Source organism: Musa acuminata, chromosome BXJ1-9 (genome assembly GCF_036884655.1).
Source record: "Musa acuminata AAA Group cultivar baxijiao chromosome BXJ1-9, Cavendish_Baxijiao_AAA, whole genome shotgun sequence".
NCBI lineage: Eukaryota > Viridiplantae > Streptophyta > Magnoliopsida > Zingiberales > Musaceae > Musa > Musa acuminata.
The window spans coordinates 7731695-7753545 of record NC_088335.1 but is presented as its reverse complement, the minus strand read 5'-3'; the positions used below and the strand labels follow the sequence as shown (position 1 = coordinate 7753545).

At 36.7% G+C, this 21851-nt stretch overlaps 2 protein-coding genes across 4 annotated transcripts; both read right to left on the bottom strand.

Annotated features, from left to right (window-relative positions):
• Positions 1 to 542: 542 nt before the first annotated feature.
• Positions 543 to 12590, bottom strand: LOC135592919 (ATP-dependent helicase rhp16-like). Of its 3 annotated transcripts, none has more exons than XM_065082650.1 (15): positions 12403 to 12590; positions 11253 to 12325; positions 8652 to 8774; positions 8495 to 8568; positions 5647 to 5710; positions 5398 to 5544; positions 5135 to 5220; positions 3321 to 3390; positions 2446 to 2565; positions 2099 to 2326; positions 1726 to 1830; positions 1503 to 1655; positions 1068 to 1156; positions 904 to 984; positions 543 to 809 (listed from the first exon to the last, which is right to left on the bottom strand). In XM_065082650.1, the coding sequence occupies exons 1-15, from the start codon at positions 12440 to 12442 to the stop codon at positions 737 to 739; spliced, it is 2526 nt and encodes an 841-aa protein (XP_064938722.1). In that variant the 5' UTR covers positions 12443 to 12590; the 3' UTR covers positions 543 to 736. The 3 variants fall into 3 exon arrangements, with proteins under 3 accessions (XP_064938722.1, XP_064938723.1, XP_064938724.1); XM_065082651.1 differs by having other exon boundaries at positions 12412 to 12590; XM_065082652.1 differs by having other exon boundaries at positions 11253 to 12342; positions 12403 to 12557.
• Positions 12591 to 15106: 2516 nt separating this feature from the next.
• LOC135592917 (nuclear transcription factor Y subunit C-2-like) lies at positions 15107 to 21407 on the bottom strand. Its single transcript, XM_065082648.1, has 2 exons — positions 21224 to 21407; positions 15107 to 16083 (listed from the first exon to the last, which is right to left on the bottom strand). The coding sequence occupies exons 1-2, from the start codon at positions 21272 to 21274 to the stop codon at positions 15304 to 15306; spliced, it is 831 nt and encodes a 276-aa protein (XP_064938720.1). The 5' UTR covers positions 21275 to 21407; the 3' UTR covers positions 15107 to 15303.
• Between the last annotated feature and the right edge of the window lie 444 nt (positions 21408 to 21851).

Sequence of the window (21851 nt, the reverse complement as noted above, 5' to 3'; positions counted from 1 at the left end):
GCAGATTACCCCCTCCCGACCAAACATATTAATTATGTACTAATGAATTGGGCCACATGCATTAATTATGTACTAATTCTTGCCACCAACACTTACGTACTCTTTCATCTCATTTATGAAGCTAAGTTTCCTCTTATGGGGAATTCAATACGTGGCCTGGCCAGGATTTTGACCTGACATTCTATTTATTAGTCTTCAATCATCTTCTCACTTCAGACGCTGCACAACTTAGCATTTCACCCATCAATATTAGTTGGACCAAAAGTTATGTCTACGATTGACGAAAAATCGACGAGGACTTTAAATGCATGTAATGAGAACTTTCCATGTAAAAGGAAGTCCAAGAAGAATAAAAATGTAACTTCGACGTAAAATCTCGTGAGTGCTACCGACAATATGTGAATAAAAAAGGGCAACAATGGAACATATTTCTTACTTGAGAACTCTGAACATTTTGAGTGTCTGTGAAATTTGTTGCATAGCACCTTTCTCGGTACGTTTTGCTCGGAGAAGAATTATCTCAGAATGTTTGCACTAGGATCTGAAAACACTAAAAGCCATGTGATTGCAAGTTCTTGTTAACTTCTATGGCTAAATTGATCTTGATAATTCAGATTTTTATACATTTTTCATAAAGAATTCCCAAGAAGACTAGTGCCAGTCAACCACATACAATTTCGAAGCAACCTATGCATGTCCAATAACTTTTCTTTTCACGTCTGGATTGAGAAAAATTTTAGACCTGGAACAAAAACCGCAGGTCCTCTTCTGTTAATTTTGTGATGGCCTCCGAACAGTGTCCGATCGTCCTACAAGACATGATCAGAATGAAGATATCAGCTTAAATAGCAAACATGATCTACAAAAGCAGCTCTTGATCACCAAAAAATAAAAAAGACTAACCCTTGAAACACAAGTTCCTTCTTCTCTTGCAGCTTCAGTATGCGTTCCTCGATTGTGTCCTCAATCACAAATCGGACAATTCTGACGACCAAAAGCAAAGGAAGCATTATAGACAAATGGAGAACTTTGAGCTTATTATCAAAATAACAGTCTCCACGGAGTACCTGATAGGCTTATATTGGCCAATTCTGTGAATTCGATCTTGAGCTTGGCATTCAACAGCTGGATTCCACCAAGGGTCCATCAAGAAAACCTACAAAACCATGCTCTAGATAAATATACCGTCACCATGAAATGTGGAATTACATCATACATGTACAAAATTATTTGTTGCGGGTAGGATTGTTGCTTGTACTGGAATATTACAGCATTAGCATGGACGCATCGACATTAGAAGAGAAAGAATTCAAATTTTGATTTTCAAAGATTGAATTTTAATATTTTCAATCAAAGAGTGATAAAAAACATTGTGGGGCTTAACGAGAAAGCTTTTCTGATTATCTGTGATGTATCATTGGCAATATATTATTTTTTTAGTTTAAATCTTCACAGTCTGAAGACTCTAAACCATAAATACAGCAAACAAGAATATTGCTTACATGTGATGCGACTGTCAGATTGAGGGCTACACCTCCAGCTTTCAAGCTCATCAAGAATATCTTGCAATCTCCATCTTCGCTGAAAGCCTTAATTGCTTTATCCCTCTCAACAAGACTCATGTTTCCAACTAATTGAACACATTTGATACCAGCCTGCAAACACTGTTTGGTCAAGCACAGCAATCATAATTCAAGAATAGAACTGTTTGATTAGCCAGCTCACCTTCTGGAGGGAGAAACATATCAAATCTAAAAATGATGTAAACTGACTAAACACAATTCCCTTTGCAGAACCATCACATTCAACCATATCTCTTATCTCTTCCTTCTACGGAAACAGAAGATCCATGTATTAGCCCAAAATATGTAAAAAAGTAAAACTGTAAAGATTGACAAGTATTCAGCAAGCATCAACAAAAGATCAAACTCCCATAGCATAACTGTTGCACCCTGTTAGTCAACAAATTATACTCCTCAACTATCTCTATAGGTTGCTTCCTCCGAACTTTTAAGACATTCTCATGTAAAAATAATACAGTTATTTAGAACAAGATGTGAATCACAGACTAGCAAATATAGCACAGTGAGTTTCATACCAATGCATCAATTTTTGTACTCGTACGGAAGGCTTCAATATCATGAAGCCTGTTCAATATGCCTGATTTATGGCCCTTGACAGCTGTTGCTGTGATCCGTCCCCCAAGGTTTTTTGTTGTTAAATCTACAGTAAGAGGCCTTGAACATGATGGACATGTTACATTCTCCAAGGATGCAGAGTAGTCAATCAAACAAGCCTTACAAAAGACATGCTCACAAGAAGTAACCTAAAAGGGGAAAAATGGTATTTAAAAGTTGTGAACAGTAATTAAACAACATAATCCAATGGAATTAATTATTTATGTTGTGCTAAATATTTATGTAAAAGAAATAAACAATATATTACCACCATATCCTCTGGAGGGTCATGACAAATTCCACACTCTTGTTTCTCAGTATCATCCTTGCTTGCATTAGCTACTTCTGCAGTCTTAGAATATAGTACAAGATATGGATGGTCAACTGCCTGGCATCGTAATAAAACAATTAATCCAGCTGAGGCTCGCAAAGATGCAAGACAAATAGAAGATTATTATATTAGTAAACTCCAATACGACGAGCACATAGAGAAATTATCCATTAAGACAGTGACAGTATGCTAACCTAAGCAGTATCACATCTATTTCTGTTGCAGAGAATTTATCTAAAAGATCTTCATGTCCTGGGCTATAAATAATCACCAACATTGATCATCCAAATTTCACATTACTAATAACAACCATTGAATATTACTATGATAAACAAATTCTTGTATATATATGTGTATAGTGTATATATATTTTTAAACTGTTGAGTGAGCTACTAGGTTTCTAGGCCAAGGAAGTAAAAAAAATATTATTGGTCTGGAATGGTGGAACCTAGGTACTCCTCCAATGCCTTTTATGACTTTTAAAAGCAAATCATGCAACGCCTCCAAACTCCACATATATATAGGTCATCTTGATCAAATGAGCTACTGAAAAAAATCAAATAAAAGGAAAAGCAAAATTCAGTATATTGAAAATTCAAAAAAGTAACTGCTCAATAATCTGCTTTTATTTACCATCCCTCAAAACATACTCTGTGATAGATAAAGCTTTCACAATGCTATTTGATAAGATACCAATACCTGCTTCATATTATGAATTAGTTGGAAATAATTATTCCAGAACAACATGACAATGTGGAGAAACAAAAATATTTTGTGTCATCTAATGTTATCTAAAAATCAGTGCTCTATACCTGTCGCAACCGTGTAAGCAGATCAAAGATATGGGCATAATTATTCATCAATGTTCCAGCTGCAGCATATCTGGAAAAAAATTATAGCCCTTAAAATAATCAAAACAAAAGATATGCTGAGAAATGAATGCATAATATGAAAATAAATCATGAACTCAAAAGTATTAGCACCAATGTATCCTTAAATACAAGGCAATTTTGTTAAGCCAACCCAGAAAACTTGATAGTTATCTGAGTGAGACACCTAGCGATCTGGTAATCTTCCTTAACCCTCAAAGTATGAAGGATGGGAAGGACCAGCCAGCTGATAGTGTTTAGAAGTCACTCAGACTGATAAGGCCATATAGACAATAAAACAACCAGAGGAGGAAGAAGACCAACATGAGATAACAAAAGAAAAAGGTGAAGGGATAGAAGGAACTTATAAAAGGGCTTACAACGTAAGACCTCTTTCATATAATCATATAAATCACCATAGAGTAACTAGGACATTAACGCTTGTTAAAACTAGCAAGAAAATTTATTTTTAATTTGGCATAGGCTATTTTACTCATTGTAAGACCGTAATACATTCAAAATGAGGAATCAAATGAAGGCATCAAATGCTAGTTGAATTGATAGGAGCCGACCAGTATTTACCTGTCCAAACAGGGACCAGTACTAGAACATATCATTCGATATGATCAGTATGTATTTATAATTATTATTTTCTCAGTGATACTGGATCATAAAGGTTAATGTACTGCCCACTATATACCAAGACTGTATTAATATGACAAGTTGCCGTTTGTTAGATCAAGATTCTAAACCCTGATCAAGTTGAAAGTTGGTAATATCACGAGAAGATAAAAGGTATAGATAACAATGTGTTGACATGAAGAACACAAAAGGTATAATTTTTAGATATTTTATATTCATTATTCAACTAAACAAGAGAGATCGATGAAGATATTGATCATAGATACAAAGAAAGAATATTAAAATGGAGAAGGCTATTGTGAGTGTCACGTTGTTATCGCACGTCCTTAGAGTAGAAGGTAAATGTTACAAGACAACTATAAGGCCAACTATATCTTTTGGCTTATGAAGTTAGAAAAAAATAACTGATCACAACAAAGAAATCTGGTGCTCAATCAATATTTGCACTAGACCTAATTAAAACACTATGTTAATTGTACCCAGAACCTATAGGAAAAAGGCAACTAATCACAATTTATGGTTAATGCCCTCTACTTCGTCCCACATCAGAAGTGCCCCTCATATGCAATAATATATTTAGCAAAATGGTTCAACACATTTTTTCCTAGAAAATAGTAACACCAATATTCATATACTAGAACTGAAAGCACAGAGTCGCCTTTTATCAGAATTGAAGCCTGAAATAGATTTTCCTAAGAGGGAAACTTTCTAAAAAAATGCTGCCATAGATTCGTAGGTAAGAAAATAAACTAAACCTTATAATTTATAGTTTTATACAACAAAGTCTGTTGTGCTAGTAGTAATTTGTAAACATCAATATCACTATGCTTCATCGGTCAATTATCTAAGAATAAGCTAGCTGTATATTATAATTAAATCATGTTGTATAAGCAAATAAATCAGCACCAATACCACCCACTTCAGTTTATCTACTATTAGGAACATGTCATATGTTCTAGAGTACAGCATTTGTTCAATTTATTGCTGAGAATACTGAAGATGAAATAAGTAAATAGATATCCCAAATAAACAAACTACAAAAATAAGCATCTACTGCAAAAAGGTTATACTGAAAAGAAAAGAAGACAGAAACAACAGAAGTAGAAGTAACCCACGCATCAAATTGCACACGGCTTTGGGTATATAATGCTTCATAGAACTCCTCTTCATTTCTATCCAGAGAATCCCGCCTCAAATAAACCTACAATAAAATGTGCATTTAGATACATGAAAATCACATAAATCAACCCTTTCATTCAACCATGCACATTCATATATGACTATGTGATCATCATGAATATTTTTCCATAAGTGACATGAGGAATATTGGATCTATTATTTCCTGGTAAATGGGTAAAAAGGTTGCAATGACACTTACAATTCTCGGTGGAAGAGCAAGATCTGCAGCTCTGCCTTCTTTGGTACGCCTCAACACTATGGTTTTCAGAATTCTTTCCTTTAGCAAGATCATGGCTCTTCTGCCATCATTATATATTGATGTTTTTTGTATTGGACTTGCGATAAACTGAAATGCAATAATAGTGATCAGAAAAGTAGATGTTTCTTCTAACAAAAATTATGAATATTGAAAGGAAGTATCAAACAAATGCTGTTTAATAACACTCACTTTATTCCACCAGCAAAAGTGCCTTACTTTAGCATGAGGACAACTGGTGCAAATTTTCCCAGAACTGCAACATCAGTAAATGCAAAACATGCTCAACAGGTTGGTTGCAACAGGCAACTCTTTCAATAGTTTCGGAGTACCAATCAGAACAACTACATAGAAAGACTGGATATCCAAGGAATAAACAAAATAAAAAAGGAGTAAAATTCGGCCGCTATGGCTTTGAACTGAGTAGGTTTTAAGCCCCACTCTAACTTACTGGGCTTGTAGGTTCATCAAGTCAAATCATTACTATGGTCACAGTACAGAACATGAACTCTATGGAATCAGATGCTCGCAGACTAGCACAAGATACTGTTGCATACAAAGTTGTATTGGCACATCATCTGCACCACAGACCACCAATGTCAATATCATGCCAGCACAGCATGGGAAAGCTGAGTCACCATATTCTTCTTAACTATAACCTTCTCGTGCCAGCACAGTATGTGACCCTTTCCCACCTCTTAACTATCACAGAAAACACTAGATTCCTCTCCACTATCCACAGAAAATGGGGGGGGATTGTAGTACTGAGAAAGAGAAGCTTCGAAGGGCTAATCATCAACTTAGAAGAGAGGAATAGGGTGATTATGTTACATTACAAATTATATTTGCATAATATAGGCAAGTGCACTAAAAAGTGAGTGCATTAAACCAAATCTTATCATTCAGATTATTGTGTATACAACAACACAAATATTTGTGGCAGGTTGGCAGATATGAATTTAATCTCCATTTTAACCACTCAGTTCTTACTCTGAATCAAAGTTTTTAATTTTGTACCATACCGAGTCTTGCTTAGTATGGTAGGGTACCAGCGTATCGAGCGGTACACTAAGATTCTAATGATAATGCCTTCAGCAGAACTATCGTGCAAGTGAGAGGAATCAACAACAAAGAAGGTAGCTAAGTGATTCTACATCTCATATTAGCATATTTTTCTTGGACATAATATGAACTCTTACAAAGGCACCATGACAAGTAATATTTGTATGACTATCATATTTACTTTATGTCTGCAAACATTGACAGCCAAGTGGCCTCAAGACAAACCCCATCCCTCCCTCTCGCTTTCTTCTTTCCTCCCTCTCTCTCTCTCTCTTCACCTTTCGCGTCGACATTCGCCGCTTGCTCACCCTCCTCCGCCACCGTCGTGTCCCTCTTGGCAAGCTCCGTCGCCCTTCCACGCATCCGTCAAACCTCGAGACGTACAACCCCATCTCTCCCCCTCGCTTTCTCCTTTCCTCTCTCTCTACCTCTCTTGCTCCTCCCATCACCTTCCGCATCGACGCCCGCCACTTGGTTGCCCTCCTCCGCTACCGCCGCATCCCTCCCAACAAGCTTCGTTGCCCTCCCACGCACCAATCAACTTGTATCGACATACCGAGCTTTGCCCGGTACAATATGTACCGGTATGTACCGTCAGTCAAGGATTTTAATTTTGAATAATACTGCCCGTATCAGGTAGTTTACGAACATCCTAAGATAAACCTAAAGAACAGATAATATCATATGCAAACTCTGTTTCTTGATATTTCTTGATATATAAACTTATAAGAGTATCAAAGTGCAAGAAGATGTTATGCAATACCATCAAAGAGAGAATTATAGGTGCCAAAACTAAACACCACTAAGAAGTGCAGCTATGTCTGAAAAAAAAATCTTAAAATTGCATCCATAAGAGCCCCTGAGTTGATTTGTTCAATTTACCACTTCATACAAATTAAAGAAGATGAAATACACATTATTTTAATTTCAATGGAAGGCAATTACCACATTATACAAATTAAAAAGGATGGAAATACACAATAATTTAATTCCAAAAGGGAAGACTTAAACAATCAAGGACCTTTGGTCAGTATCTAGTATTTTCAAAACTGGATAAAGCTGAAGGCATTAAAGAGATCTAAAGAAAAAAAAAGAGAATGTAGAATAAAGGAATAGTCTAGTCATTTGTGTTAAAATATCAAGAACAGGACATCGACGTTATATCCTCTTGTAGTTTTTTTGTCTGGAAGCATTTTGGGTGCCTCATAAAGATATACAAGTGTTCTCATAAATAGTCATATAAACCCTACATTACAAAGATCATTCTCTTTTATCCATTGGCCACTCATTTTGACTAAATTTCCCTCCAACATTCAAGTACATAAAGTCAGATATCATGCAGATACTAGTAGCCAGAAATTTGCCGTCTCTTTTGTGTTCTCACAATTTAGACTAAGAACCTAGACATCATTACTAAAGAATCTTCATATTATGCCTAAAGACTCAATTCTAACCATGATTCTTCAGTCCCCATCACAAACCTAGGCAGTTTAACTGGCTGTGAAGTTTCTAACGGAATTCAGATCTACATTCATGCTTTCTAACTATCAACAGCAACAGATTATTTGGATCTGACCACAAACTTTAACAACCTGCGCATCCAAAAATGCACAAAGTAGACCATTCTCTAAATGGACCTGAAACACGAAACTACCGCTAAATATATGAGAGCCCCATATGCCTCTAAAAACTGCAAACACCTCAAAACATGCATTTTCAAACATGTTATGTACTACATGTTCCTTTATATTGGCTTGGTAAAAATCTATAATATTCATATGCAGTTCCAGTTTAATACCTTAAACTTTTGATTTTTGAATGATTTCCTGAAACTTGAAGAATAATTGACTTAAATAAAAAGATCATAGAAATATAGAAATATTTACTAAAATCCTTCAACATATGTTATATAAGTAATACAAGATCATAGGAAAAGAATACAATTTATGAATCATTTTAAACTGATACAGATACTTACCCATAATCTAGTACCTTACAATTACAGTCTTTGCAGAGGTAAAATGAGTAGGGCCAGATTTGCAAAAACCGAACCTGATGAGAAGGATAACAGTGTTTTAATATAAGGTATAAAACTATAGATAGCTGTTGGCTAGAAAATTGACACAAGTACAAACCAGCGAGTAAAGCTCTCCAACTCGATTTTGCAAAGGAGTGCCACTTAGAGCCCATTTGTAGAATGATTTTAAAGCAAAAACAGCCTTAGCAGTATTGGAGCGCCTATCTTTTATGAAATGAGCCTGCATAAGTACATAAAAATACCTTGCAATAAATACCATTACTAATGTAAATAAGTAATTCTTGGATATATAACCCATGCTAAAAGTTTAAATCAACAGCATAAGTATGAAACCTGAGTTAGCAAAAGAGATTGCTAATTTTACTAACTCAAGGGACAAAGACAAAGCATTATATGTACACAAGGTTGAAAATAAGACAGCCAAAACAAAGCCTTATATGTTCACAACAACCTGCTTAGCAACCATTTTTTTTACTTACAACAATTAATGGATCTTCTGCTTGAAATGACTATTGGAGCTGTTATATTCCAAAAAATGTGTTATCTCACTTTTCAGAGAAAGTGAAAACAAAAGAATTGAAAGTCAACCTATATGATCCTATTCTGCCTGCATCTCTTTAATTCTTCTCTTACTGCATGCCCCATTTGGTTCTTTCAATCGCTATGCAGACCTATCTAATGTTGTTGTCTTCTTAAGGTAGACTCTTACACAGTCACTATAAAGCATTGCATTACTTGAGAGACTTTGTAATAGCCCAACTCATGGATGTCCATTCTTTATCATGTTTTCTGATACTTTAGAGTGAACATACAAGATAAAATCGAGAATCTCTTTACCAGTATGTCAATCTGTAACAACTAAATGAACTCCATAATCAGAATCTTTTCATAAGCATTTACCACATCCTACCTGAAATCATTTACAAAATAAAACATACAGGCACAGGACCTGCTACATAAACTGTACCAAGGATGAATCTTCCAAGATCAAGCATAAATTTTTGATGAAATATTAATATTAATTCTTCTTAGAATGCAATGAACTCAGCCTCAATTCAATCAACAAAATAAATCAGACCAAAACCCTTTATATATCAAACAGAAGAACACCAACATGATAATGGAGTCCTTCATCTTTATCCTTATAATGGTTAGTGAGCATTCCTTGAAAAATTTTGATCACCCCTAAAATCTGAATAAACATTATTTTCCAAACCATTTAAGGGATCACGTTATAGATGGGTTTCTTTAGCTTTAAATCTATACACAATTACTCAATCTACATTCCCTGATTTATTTCCTTCAATGGATGAGATTTCATTGATTAAGAAAATAAAATTAAGGTTCACATGAAATTAGGCATTACTTACTAATGAAAAAATGCCATAAAAGCTAACTGGCATACTTAGACTGGATCAGTTTTCTCCCAGATGTTCATGTCTCGGTTCAACAAGATGAAACTAGAACTGAGATAGACCTGCACTGGGTTCAAACTCTTATTGACTTCGACTCAACAGTAAACTTGCCATTTGAAACCTAAACAATCATTTAAGCATCGGTCGTGAAGAATCATAAGGAGCAGCATCATAAAAGATTATTTGTCAAGAAGAATTTCTTTGTTCATATGATATCAAGATTAAATGGTATGGTATATGATAAAGGCCAAAGAAAGTCACATCTTGCCTAGTTCTGCTCAAGGTGAATGTACATGCAAGTAGGCATTTTGGCACAAGGTGCAATTTCCAAGGTGCCAAAAAACAGAAAATGTTATTAGTATGTCTAATTCAAACTGTGGCACCTTACAATGTCTAACATGATGTGCATCTTGGACTTATTCCTATTAGATTGAGTTATAGATCATACTAATATATTAGGTTCACAAGCTGAAGAGATTTGTCATTGATGCCACAACAGGTCCAACTTCTCAAGAAATAACTGGTTTGAAGAGATAAAATTTCATGATTCCATTGTATGATATGCTTCAGCATCCCCAAAAGCTCAATCTTTCTTAATCTTTCTTAGCCAATAGCTTTCTTTGAAGCTCGTTTGTCAAAGTGGAGATACAGTCTAAGTCTTACCTGTAAAATCTATTTAATCTCGCTTGACAATATGGATCAATCCATGTAGCCACGAGTAACAGAAATTGGGCAGTTATGTTATAAACTATAACTGCCAGATTTAGATTGTGAAATGCTATATTTTTCCCTGCATAGTATACATGGTAATGACAGCTTATACAAATACCTATTCAGATACTTGTAGTGTGACACAACATATATTTTTTTAGATTTTTCTTTCAAGAAAAGATCCATTTGTTGATAGTTAGATCATATTGTCTAGAGGTATCATCTGGAAAATGTGCATTGACATTGGTGACCAAACACTTACCTTGTAAGTTGTATCAAATGGAGTAAGCATCTCCAAGCTCCTTCACCTGTGATTAGAGGCATATTCGAACTACCACAGTACCACTTATGCCTAGCTATGTCAGTAAGTTTTTCCAAGCCTATGAGCAGACTAAAAGTGTTTTAGAGCCTGAATCTGATCCGCTGATCTCCCTAAAAACATTATATTCAAACGCCCTTTCCATTGAAAGATGACTTAGCACTCACTAATGACTACAATCATAGAGATCTTACTAAAAACATTCAAAAATGGCCTAGAAAATGGTACAGGGAGCAAGATGATAGTTGCTTACCTCATCCAGAATAATTCGTTCCCATTTCACAGAATGCAAGATTGACTTTCCCGGTGATGGGTTCATGAGCTTGTCAGCTAATTCATCCTGTTTCTTGGTCTTTTCAAATCCCTTTCTCTTCCCTTTCAATTTTTCAATCTTCTTCTTGCTCACTTGTTTTGATTGTTTTTCCGTCTTAGAAGCATCAGGCCCACAGTAATACTTCAAGTGTATCCGCAGCTTGTTAGGGTACAACATCTTAGAGCACCACTGGCATGCCACCTTTGGCGGCATCATGTACTTCCTAAATTCACACTCAATCGTCGAGTATGTGGTAATTACAAAATCATAGTCATCAAAGTTAGAGTTAATCTTATCCCTCTTTGCCCCATGATAGACCAAAACCCTGGTGCTCCCCTTTTCCGTGTACCTGTCGATCTCACCCACCCACTGGATGACTGCAACCACTGGGCAAATGACCAGGGTGCATTTGATCTCTGGTAGCAAATATGATGAACAGGGAGGTGGCAAGTTCAAGTCCAGGCCAGAACCAGTGCTCCTTGAGTGGAGGGAGCGAGCGGTGAGGACAAGGGAAATAGCCTGTATAGTCTTTCCCATGCCCATCTCATCAGCAAGAATCCCCCCCTTAATGTCCGAATTCTCCTGCTTAAGAGCCCAAGCAAGCCACTCCTTTTGGAACCTGAGGAGGGGGAGTATGACGTCAGGCGACGGTTCGGCAGTCTCAACTAATCCAATCGGTTCAAAACCAAGTTTATCCTGGCCCTTCTGCTCAAACTCATCGATCCATTTCTCATTCTCCCTTTCCCAGATCTGCCACGAAAGCAAAGCGGCACTTCTATCCCTCCTACGACTGTCGTTTCTCGGCCGAACAGGTTCCTCTCGGCCGTGGCCGCCGCCAGCGGTGTCGATACCTTGCAGAGACAGCATCATGCCCAGTGCCAACGCAGACGCATCCTGGTCACTCTCATCAAACCCATCTTCTTCCTCGTCAAGAACGTATTCGGAATCCGAGGTGGAGACGCGATCATCGGCGTCCAAGAAATCGAGGGTTTCCTCCTGCCTTCTCCGCCGCCCTGCACAAAAACACCACCTGAAGAAGGATCAGACCACGAAAACACCAGCGAGGGGATGAGGCAAGAAGAAATTTTACGGGGCCGACGATTTCTAGGGTTTGCGATTCGGCGAGCCATGGAAGTAAAGAGAAGGGAGGGCGGAGGGGAATGGATTTAAAGCATTTCTAGTCGCCAAGGGAATCGACAAAACAATTAAAATAGTGGAGAAACGGGATTCGGTTGGATGGCGGGAACTTAGCGACGAAGCTTTGTTGCGGTTAGCTACTCGTCTCTGTTGTCAAACTGGTCCGACCGCAGCGCTTAGCGACGCATTATAATTCGATTCATCAATTTTATCTCTTACATAAATCGAGCCTGTCGTTACAGTATTTTATGATTCTAACCTAACCTATATAAATTGATTTATTAATTAATTTATCATAAGCAGAAAAAATAACGATCGGATAATACGATTCCTATAAAATGCGTATATATGATCGAAATAATATATTATGTGTGCTTATTATACTAACCTCAATACATACGTAATTCAAATAGGTTGTATTTAGGTCGGCGTCACCCAAAATCTCAATTATACGATAGTTGATATCTACAAGAATAATTCACTCGAATTGGAATATGAAGAATAATTATAGAAAGAAAATATTATCAGATTTGGTGAATATATTAATTATATCAACGCCCTCCCCCTTAAGATAGTGTACGAAGGTCTAAGTTGTCCAACTTATAGATGAAAATAGAAGAGTATATTTTTTAGTGGTATAGTAAAAATATCTATAAAAAATAATTTTAATATGTTTTGTATTTATAAAAAAATAAGGTTTGTTGCATATATGTAATATTCTTTGATTATGGTAATGTAATTTGGCTGAGAGCAAAAGTATCAACTTGTAATTATTGTAAAAGATATTTCCATCAATTTAAGTTTACAAGTGATTATCTTCTTGATGAGAAATAATTTATCATTTCTTTATCCTAAAAAAAAGGAAGTCTCAACATAATGCAAATATAGAAACTAATCTTCTTGTAGTTCAGCAACCTCCCCAATTAGTCAAAATTAGGTCATTTTTGTTGACTTGAATGTGTGTGTGTGCAAAATCTCAGTTATGTAGTAGCTGACAAGAGAATATTGTTTTCAAGACAATGGAGGGAGCCTCAGTTGAAAGTATTCCCACTATTATGATATTTTAGTGTGGTATACAATTTCGAATGGTATCATTCGGTACGGGTGGTACATATCGGTCCGATGATATATTGATACGTGGACTGCCTGCTACCGGATGGACTATGCTACAGTGCTATAGTAAGAGGAAGAAATATTTAAAATCATTCGGTAAGCCCTAGTGTATCGTTCGGTATATCCTGATATACTGTTCTGTACGTTGGTACCGTATCGTATCGAGCCAACCTCGAAATACTGGTACAGTATGGTATTACGGTTCACACTATATAAAAATATAAAATCTCAATCTTGATAAATGAATATTTTTTTTGTTAATATCTGAATGTCGAGTATTATCGTAAGTGCGATAGATGAAAATGACAATAATTACTAAAATTTGATGGATTTAGAGAATTACTTATCTATATTAATGAAGCCAATATTCTCTTCCTAATGATTGAGATTTTGCATGATATAAATGAAAAAGATATCAGCATAATGGGAATAATTAATTGCGAGTTACTAATATTAGAAAATTAAAAGTAATTGACGGTGATAGAAGTAGTGCATTCTAAAAAAAAAGATTTTAATCCATAACAAAAGTATATATGGGACATTTTTGATGATATAGGTCTACTTAGAGATACTCCCATCATTTTTTTAAATTATTTTACTCCTATTAATATAGAAAAATCATTCACTCGATCGAATGGTGCATGTAAACTAATTAGATATTAAAAATAGCAAATGATATCACCTCATATTTGTTCATGCAATTGCAAATAGCATTCATAATATGTTTTCAAATATTCGTGACATTTTTTTTTCAGTTATTGCATTTTAATTCTACGATATATAAGCAATGGCTTATTGCACTAACATTGCGAGCCTTACCAACCTCGGCGCCGGCCGCTACCTCCTGCTTCAGCTCCTGCAGTCGACGAGTCTCCACGGCCTCCGGTACTCCCAACTCCCCTGCCACCACTTGACGCCCCATTGCCGCTCCCCATACCTCCGCCCACGCCACCAGCGATGCTCCCGGTCGCACCGCCACTCCCTATACTAACACTACTCTTCTTTGCACTGGCAGCGCCGCCTCCGCCGAACCCCACCGCGACGCTCATTCCGCCTTCCCTTCGTGGATACCGACCCCAACACCGATCCCTCCCACAACGCTGGCTCCACCGTCACGAGCAGTACCAGCCCCACCACCGGGTCCTCCGCCAATGGTGATGTGCCGCCGCTGCCATCAAAGCAGCATAGATAGAACTTTTGCATGGATCATGAACAAAAGGAAGAAACGTGAGGTTGCCATGCATGTAAGATCAACTCAGGACTGAGACTTCACCCCCACCATCACCTGGATTGAATCTTAGACTAGAAAGAACTCAATTTATATATGGGATACCTATTGGCATGTATGATGGGATCATCAAAGATTTATTGACCAACGACTATAACTTGGGTTCTAATGTATTTATCAGACAACAACTCTGAATTAACCTGTACTAGCACTGGAAGATTTGGAACACCAAAAGAAAAACTCTGATAGGCTGATCTGCCTGCATTCAATTTTCAACAAATATATTTTTATTTTCCGTTCAAGAGGCACACAGCTCTCAACTTGTAAATGCTTTATAATATAAAGAGCAAAATTACATGTTTTCAGCTCTTGAAAGTTTTCGTAGACCTCGTAAACCAAGTGACAATCACAAACGATCTCTTAAAGGAAAGAAAAGGGTTGAGTTCCCAGCCTCAGGAAATATTCATTTATGATGGTGAACATCTTAAATACTGGCTGCTGCAACTTTCTTGCTTAATTAGAGTCCTTTTCTGTCTGTTGCTGCATCTGCTTTTGTTGATGAATTGTCTGCTGCTGCTGCTGCTGCTGTTGGTCCCATATTTGCTGAGGTATGTAAGGCTGAGACTGCTGCATGAACAACAAACTTTGGTCCACTTCTGAGTTATTCATGATCATTTTGAGAGATCCAGCTTGAGAGGGAACGTAATAGTATGGCAGAGATTCATTGGTGCCATCCGTCGAAATCGATGCAAGCACATCTTCCTTCACATCTTCCATTGGTACAATATCCACCAGGAAATCAAAGACATCCGTCCTCGTGATTGCACCAGCTATGTCATTCTTCTGCAAGGTTCTTCGCTTGTTTTCCTCGGCATGAGCCCACGAACGGTATGTCAGTTCAAGAATGAACATTTCGCATGCCCGTGCAAACAGGACTGGTACCTCTGCCGCTATCATCCTAACATCCTCATCTGCCTTCATGATCTTTTTGATTCGTGCCAGTGGAAGACTGTGGTTTTTGAAGTCACAGGTTGCAGCTATCTCCTGATATTGGTTTGTCCGAAACATCTGGAGTGTTTGGTGCAGTTGATTCATCTGTTGTTGCTGGGCTCTCTGATAGGCGAGATGGTGCTGAGTGAGTTGTACCTGGGATGCAGGATTTGTCATCTGGCCAGCTGAAGGTGGTAAGCTGGTGACCATCATTTGGTTAGCTTGATACGGCAAGCTAACATACGGTAATTGGACAGCCCCAGTCCCTGCTGGCTGTCCGTGCCCAGGCACTTCCATGTCAACCTGCACCATTAGAAACTCTACTTCCAATACAAGAAGCCACAGGTGAAAAGCAGAAAACATGAGAAGCGAAAGGATGAATTAGCATCAGTATATATATATATATATATATATATATTTAAAAAAAAATCTTTTAAAGTAGAAGAAATCATTGATATCAACAGTAATTTTCCCTCAATATTAAATGCAAACCAAGCAACAAATTAGAAAAAGAGAATGATAACAGGTGTCTTCTACTTCTGATGTTCAAAGTAAAGATTTTTGGTACTGTCCATAATGGTCCACCATGAGGCATAGACCCAGACGTATCTAATGTTTGAAAATCCAGAAGTAACATGGCCCGAAAATGACAATAAAACACCATATAATATGTAGCAACAGTTTTATATACAAACATAGATTTTGTAGAACTTGTGATTATGATATATGTAGCTATATAAAGGTAACAATCATTCACAAAATACCTCAAATATTCATTTATCAACAAATGATACATATAGACATTATTAATTGTAGATGATGCAGATATTCTAACATGCTTTGAAATATTTGACACATCCAAGGCAGTGCCCATGCTTCATAACTGGGTTGTGCAAGGTACATGTCATTCCACTTAAATCAGCTACCAATTAATAACCAGTATCCCTTGAACAGAGAAGTTTCTCTGGCCCAGATGATGTTGCTAGAGAGGAACCACACCACATCCCTCTCTCTTTCTCCTTTTTTCATATCATATTTTTCTCTCGTCTTTCTTTTGGCACACCCATTTCATGCCGATGGCTAGTGCTAGGCCTAACTAACAACCGGGAAGGCCATATGCCATGAAAATGTCATTTTTAGCTGATTTGAGTGTTTTTCAAATTATAAGTGGAAGCTAAAACTCAGCAACTGCAGTTATGAAAAAAAAGGATAAGCAAGCAAAACTTCTGCTTGACCAGTTTTCCTAAGCCCTAAGACTACCAAACAAGTAAGCAACCACATTGACATCTCTAAGGACTTTAGTCCCAGTACAGTATAAGCCTTGAATCCTATATATGCATTTCACAATTAAATTTTTGACACATTGATGCTATGCCCTGCTTGTAAAGGCGATGACCCTTGTGCTAAAGGTAAAGGGTTTACAACTTAATGACTTCCTAAAAATTCTTTTTGCAGTACAGAAAAATCCTCTATATCTTACAATCATGTAAGTTATAACAGCTTGAAATAGTGCTTATGTTGCTAACATCAAAATCTTCAAATCTAACAAATAAAAGTATGAGGCATTTCATCCCAAATTCAATGTGTATCATAGAGGTCAGAATAAGAGCAGCTGAGAAGGAGCTTAACAAATGAGCTTTTAGAAAATTCATGAACAAGATTAGGCTGATTAATACTTGGCATAACTATTTAAGATATGATTCTAAAGTTGAAAGACATTTTCAAACCACTCGACCTGACAACAAAAATCCATTTAATAGTGGATGCTGAAATTCATTCCACGCAACTGCTTCCCTACATCATTCTTGGTTTACTTTGCTCTTGACAGTGCAAGAAAAACAGTAAAAGAATCCAGCTAACTTACAGATGAAGGCATGGAATTATAGGGAATCTGAGTCAAAATACTAGAGGGTGAGCGTTGATGTCTTGGTAAGATTGCTTCTTTGGAACCAGGTAAGCAAGGTTTGACCAACGGAAATAGACTATTTGGTTGTAGACTAAAACTACATACATTAAGGTTCCTAGACCCCACTAACAAAACAAATAAAAATTATTAAGAAGTTGATAGTAAAAGTTTGCAACATAACCGATGGGGGATTAAATAATTTCTTATTTGTTAACACTAAACAAGTATAAATCATAGTGACTTGTAAATCAAAGTTGACCGACTAAAGAGAATATAAGTTATGGAAATATCAGAAAAGCTGAAACTTAAAGCACAGTAAAAAAAATGATAAATGGTTATGTCTCAAACGACCCTCTGGTATAGTTTGGCAAAATCAACTGGCATGTCTAAAGTGCACAGCACAAAGTCACAGTTAACCACCGATTGTTTTATCCTTTCAATTATGTAACATGATATAGCCTTTATAAGAAGCATGAAGAAGAAAGAACATAAAGTGCAAGGACAAAATATTGGCATATTCACTTTATTTTTAATAGAAAATTAAGAGAATGTTCACTGGGGAGTAAATATTCATTAAAATACTCCCCAGTGAACATGCCAATTATTAAAATACTCATTGACAATGGTTGAATTTCACCAGAGTTAATGAAGATAGCATCCTTGAGCTTTTCCTAGTTGCAACTACAGCACACAATGCTATAAGGCCAAAAAAGAAAAAATGAACATGGATTATTGAATAATAGGATATTGCAACAAACAGACACCTTCAATGATTAGATGGCCAGGACTGGGCACAGAGAAATTTAAGAGTGAATTCAAGTTACATGCAATTAAGTATCTCCAACTGTTGGTGTTATATCAACAAAATAAATGATATTGACCTTCAAAAGACTTGCCAAACAGCAAATATAGTCATATGATGATGCTGATTCTCCCTAATTACCATCAAGATCTTTTGATCATTATGAAGCAAAATAAGTTCAGAATGAAGGAAGCACAATATCAATGGTTTTTGTGAATATTTTTCACAAAGATGTGAATTTGGATAAATATTAGAACCTACGGGGAGTTCCTCGGAGTAAATGCTATCTCTGTTTCCTACCAGCTTTGGACCACATTATCTCAGTCACCCTAAAATGACCAAACTATCATCAGTTTTTATCTTACATATCTTAAAGTTGTTTGAGAGGAACAAAAAACTACACCAGATATATATATAGAGAGAGAGCATATAACATCCACAATATATGATAAGAAACTAACTAAATGGAAGAATATACGAGGCCGACGAGTGATAGGCTTGTTTCTGTTGTTGCAAGTTGCAAAACAAAACTTTCTCATCTTCTTAAATAACTAAAAATTGAAGACATGCATATCTCAAGTCAAACGGTTAAATGCCTCTGCAGAATCCTACATTCAGTTAATAGATTAAAGCCAACTATACATATATAATGTAATTTCAAATTTAATATTCTTGTCATATTATTGTTAGTTTTGCTTGCGTTTGTGCTAGTTTATTCAGGTTTATTGCTATCAAATCTTAACTATATGAGCAATCAAGAGTCAACCCAATCTGTACATATTATTAGCAACTCTAATATGTCAAATATCGGTATCGAACCAATAATGCATCTTTCTAGGTAAGTTCTATTTTTCTTAATCCATCATGACTTTTTTAAAAATAATTTAACATTGGTTACTTTGTTTCTTCCACAGGAATCTATAACGTGAATTCTAATTCAGTACACAAATGGCTCTGTTCCTGACCTAAGCAATGACAAGCAATACATATCTCACTTTCTTCAAGAGGTAACTGGTTTTCTCTTCATTTTCATCTGATGAGTCAGGCAACACCAGATGACTGCATGATGAACACAGATTTCTGTACTTGACAAAGCATAGAGCAAGAACCACGGTTTAAATCAAAGTGCTTCAGATCTCAAATTTGTTTTCATTGACCCCTTAAAGATAACCTACACCTGCAACTGAACCTCCTATACATGGGGTAGAGTTAATTGAAAAAGTAACATTCAACATTTTGTGCCGGCTATACTTTTAGTTTGACACATGCCCTTGAGAAGTTGTAAATATGTTGAATTATTCGTTTGTGAAACAAGTTCATATTCTTTTTCTGTATTTGTTCTTTCATTTTTGCCTTTCACTAAATAATAATATACAAGCCCAAATCTTGGAAAGAAACAATCCTGTAAAGTTCAATCAGTGCAAAAACTTTTATGATATAACATTTTACTACAAACGTGTTTTAGGCCTGGGTTAGGTCCATGTTAGTGTGAGTTTTTCCAAGTTGTAAAAACACAAAAGATTAAAGGAAAGGAAATAGGAAATTTTCCTTTGCTTATCCTAGATGAACATTTGGTGTGGAAAAAGAAATAGGGAAAACAGACAAAAGATCTATGAACTTATCCTAGATGTACAAGGACATGTAGCTTGTTCACTATTCAGTAAATGGGTGGCCTTGTTTGTGCAATTCAGACTCAATTCAACCACAAATAAAAGGAAAAGATAGTTCCAAGTCGAAGATGCACCAAACTGTTGAGATGTGACTAGAAATTCTTCTATTCTACACAAGAAGGTGATAAAAATTCCCACTACATATAAGTTGGAGCAAGAAAAATGTCTGATACACTAAAATTATGCAATTAAGCTGTCTGTGATTTTGATTTAAACATAGTAGACACTGTTTTCAATATGAGCATTAAGAGATTGGGCAGATAAAACACCATACATCTTAAGTTTATCTGAACTGGAACAAGAGGATGTGAGATCTTGGGAGGACCAGGAAATGTTTTATAGATACATCAGTCAATATGTTCAGGACAAAGAGAGAGAGAAAAGAAGGTACAAGGGGAAAAAAACCCACCAAAACAAAAATTAATCTAACGAGTTGAGAGAAAAAAAATTGTTTATCATAATGATCACAACAGGAGACACTTTGAGTGCTTATCTATCATAAACAAAAGTTTTGACAAGATACAGAGGTCAATAAGTCCGGCAAAAAAATTAACTACTACACAAGCAGCGAAAATTTAATACTAGGAACATGGATAATCTAGACACCCGTCTTAATACGAACAGGACAGTTTCTAAATGTACAACAACAGGAAAAGATAAAATTTCCGAGTTCAATGCAATGATGAAATAGTATGTCGAGTAGTGTCAAAAAAACAAAAATCCAGGGAAATTACATTGGTAACATAAGATCAGGATCCAAAGTTTAATTTTTGTGTGAGATCCCAAAAAACATAAAAAGGAGCCGAGACTGAGTTTCTACAGAAAATACCAAAAACATATATTTTCTTTTAATATTTAAATCTTCTAATAGATCAAACGCATCCATTTCCCTCAATACTTCAACATCTATGATAACAAAAACAGCAGATGTATAGACTGTAGCGTCTCGACCGCTGTTTTTGTTCTTTTGTTCTCATCTTCTGGTGGGTTGGTTTAAGAGCAAATAGATACAATTAAAGGAGGAAAAAGGAACAAGAAAAGAAAGAAATGATCAAGAAGTTTTGCCTGCTGGTGATCTCCGGTGGGCACTGGATTGTTCTTCAGCGGGTGGGCCATCGATGATCTTCGAAGTAGATCAAATCCTACGGCGAGGCGAGGAGGAGAACACCGAGAAAACGGCGAAGCGGAGGATTCCGGCCCGTGATCGGTATTTATCGTGGAGACGTCAAGGTTTGCAGATGAAACCCGATAAGCCGAATGCATCCGTTCGTCGACTGGTCCGAGTCAAATAAACCGCCTCGATTTGATATCCACTCAAATGGTCCGGTTCGAGAAAGCAGTACGTAGCTGCCAAAGTGGCCGCGAACTTAATCACAATCCTTTGACGTGGACCGGTCGGTCTAAACCAAGCTGATTGTTTCTTAGACCGGCCGTCTCCGTCTCCGTCTCGAGAACGCAGAAAGTTTAATCGTCTCGGGAATCCTAAAAGTCATATTCTGGTCCGAGTTAATCAAATCGATTCGATTCGGACCGGCCTGTTCCGTTCAACGATGTCCTGCGTAGCTGCCGACGTGGCCTCAAGCCGGTAAGCCTTGGCACCGACTTCAGCCCACTGCCGGCTATAAATACCCTGACTTCGGGGGCGCCGGTTCAATTTCGAATCCTGCCTGTTTTCCTTCTCGAGGATGCCTCC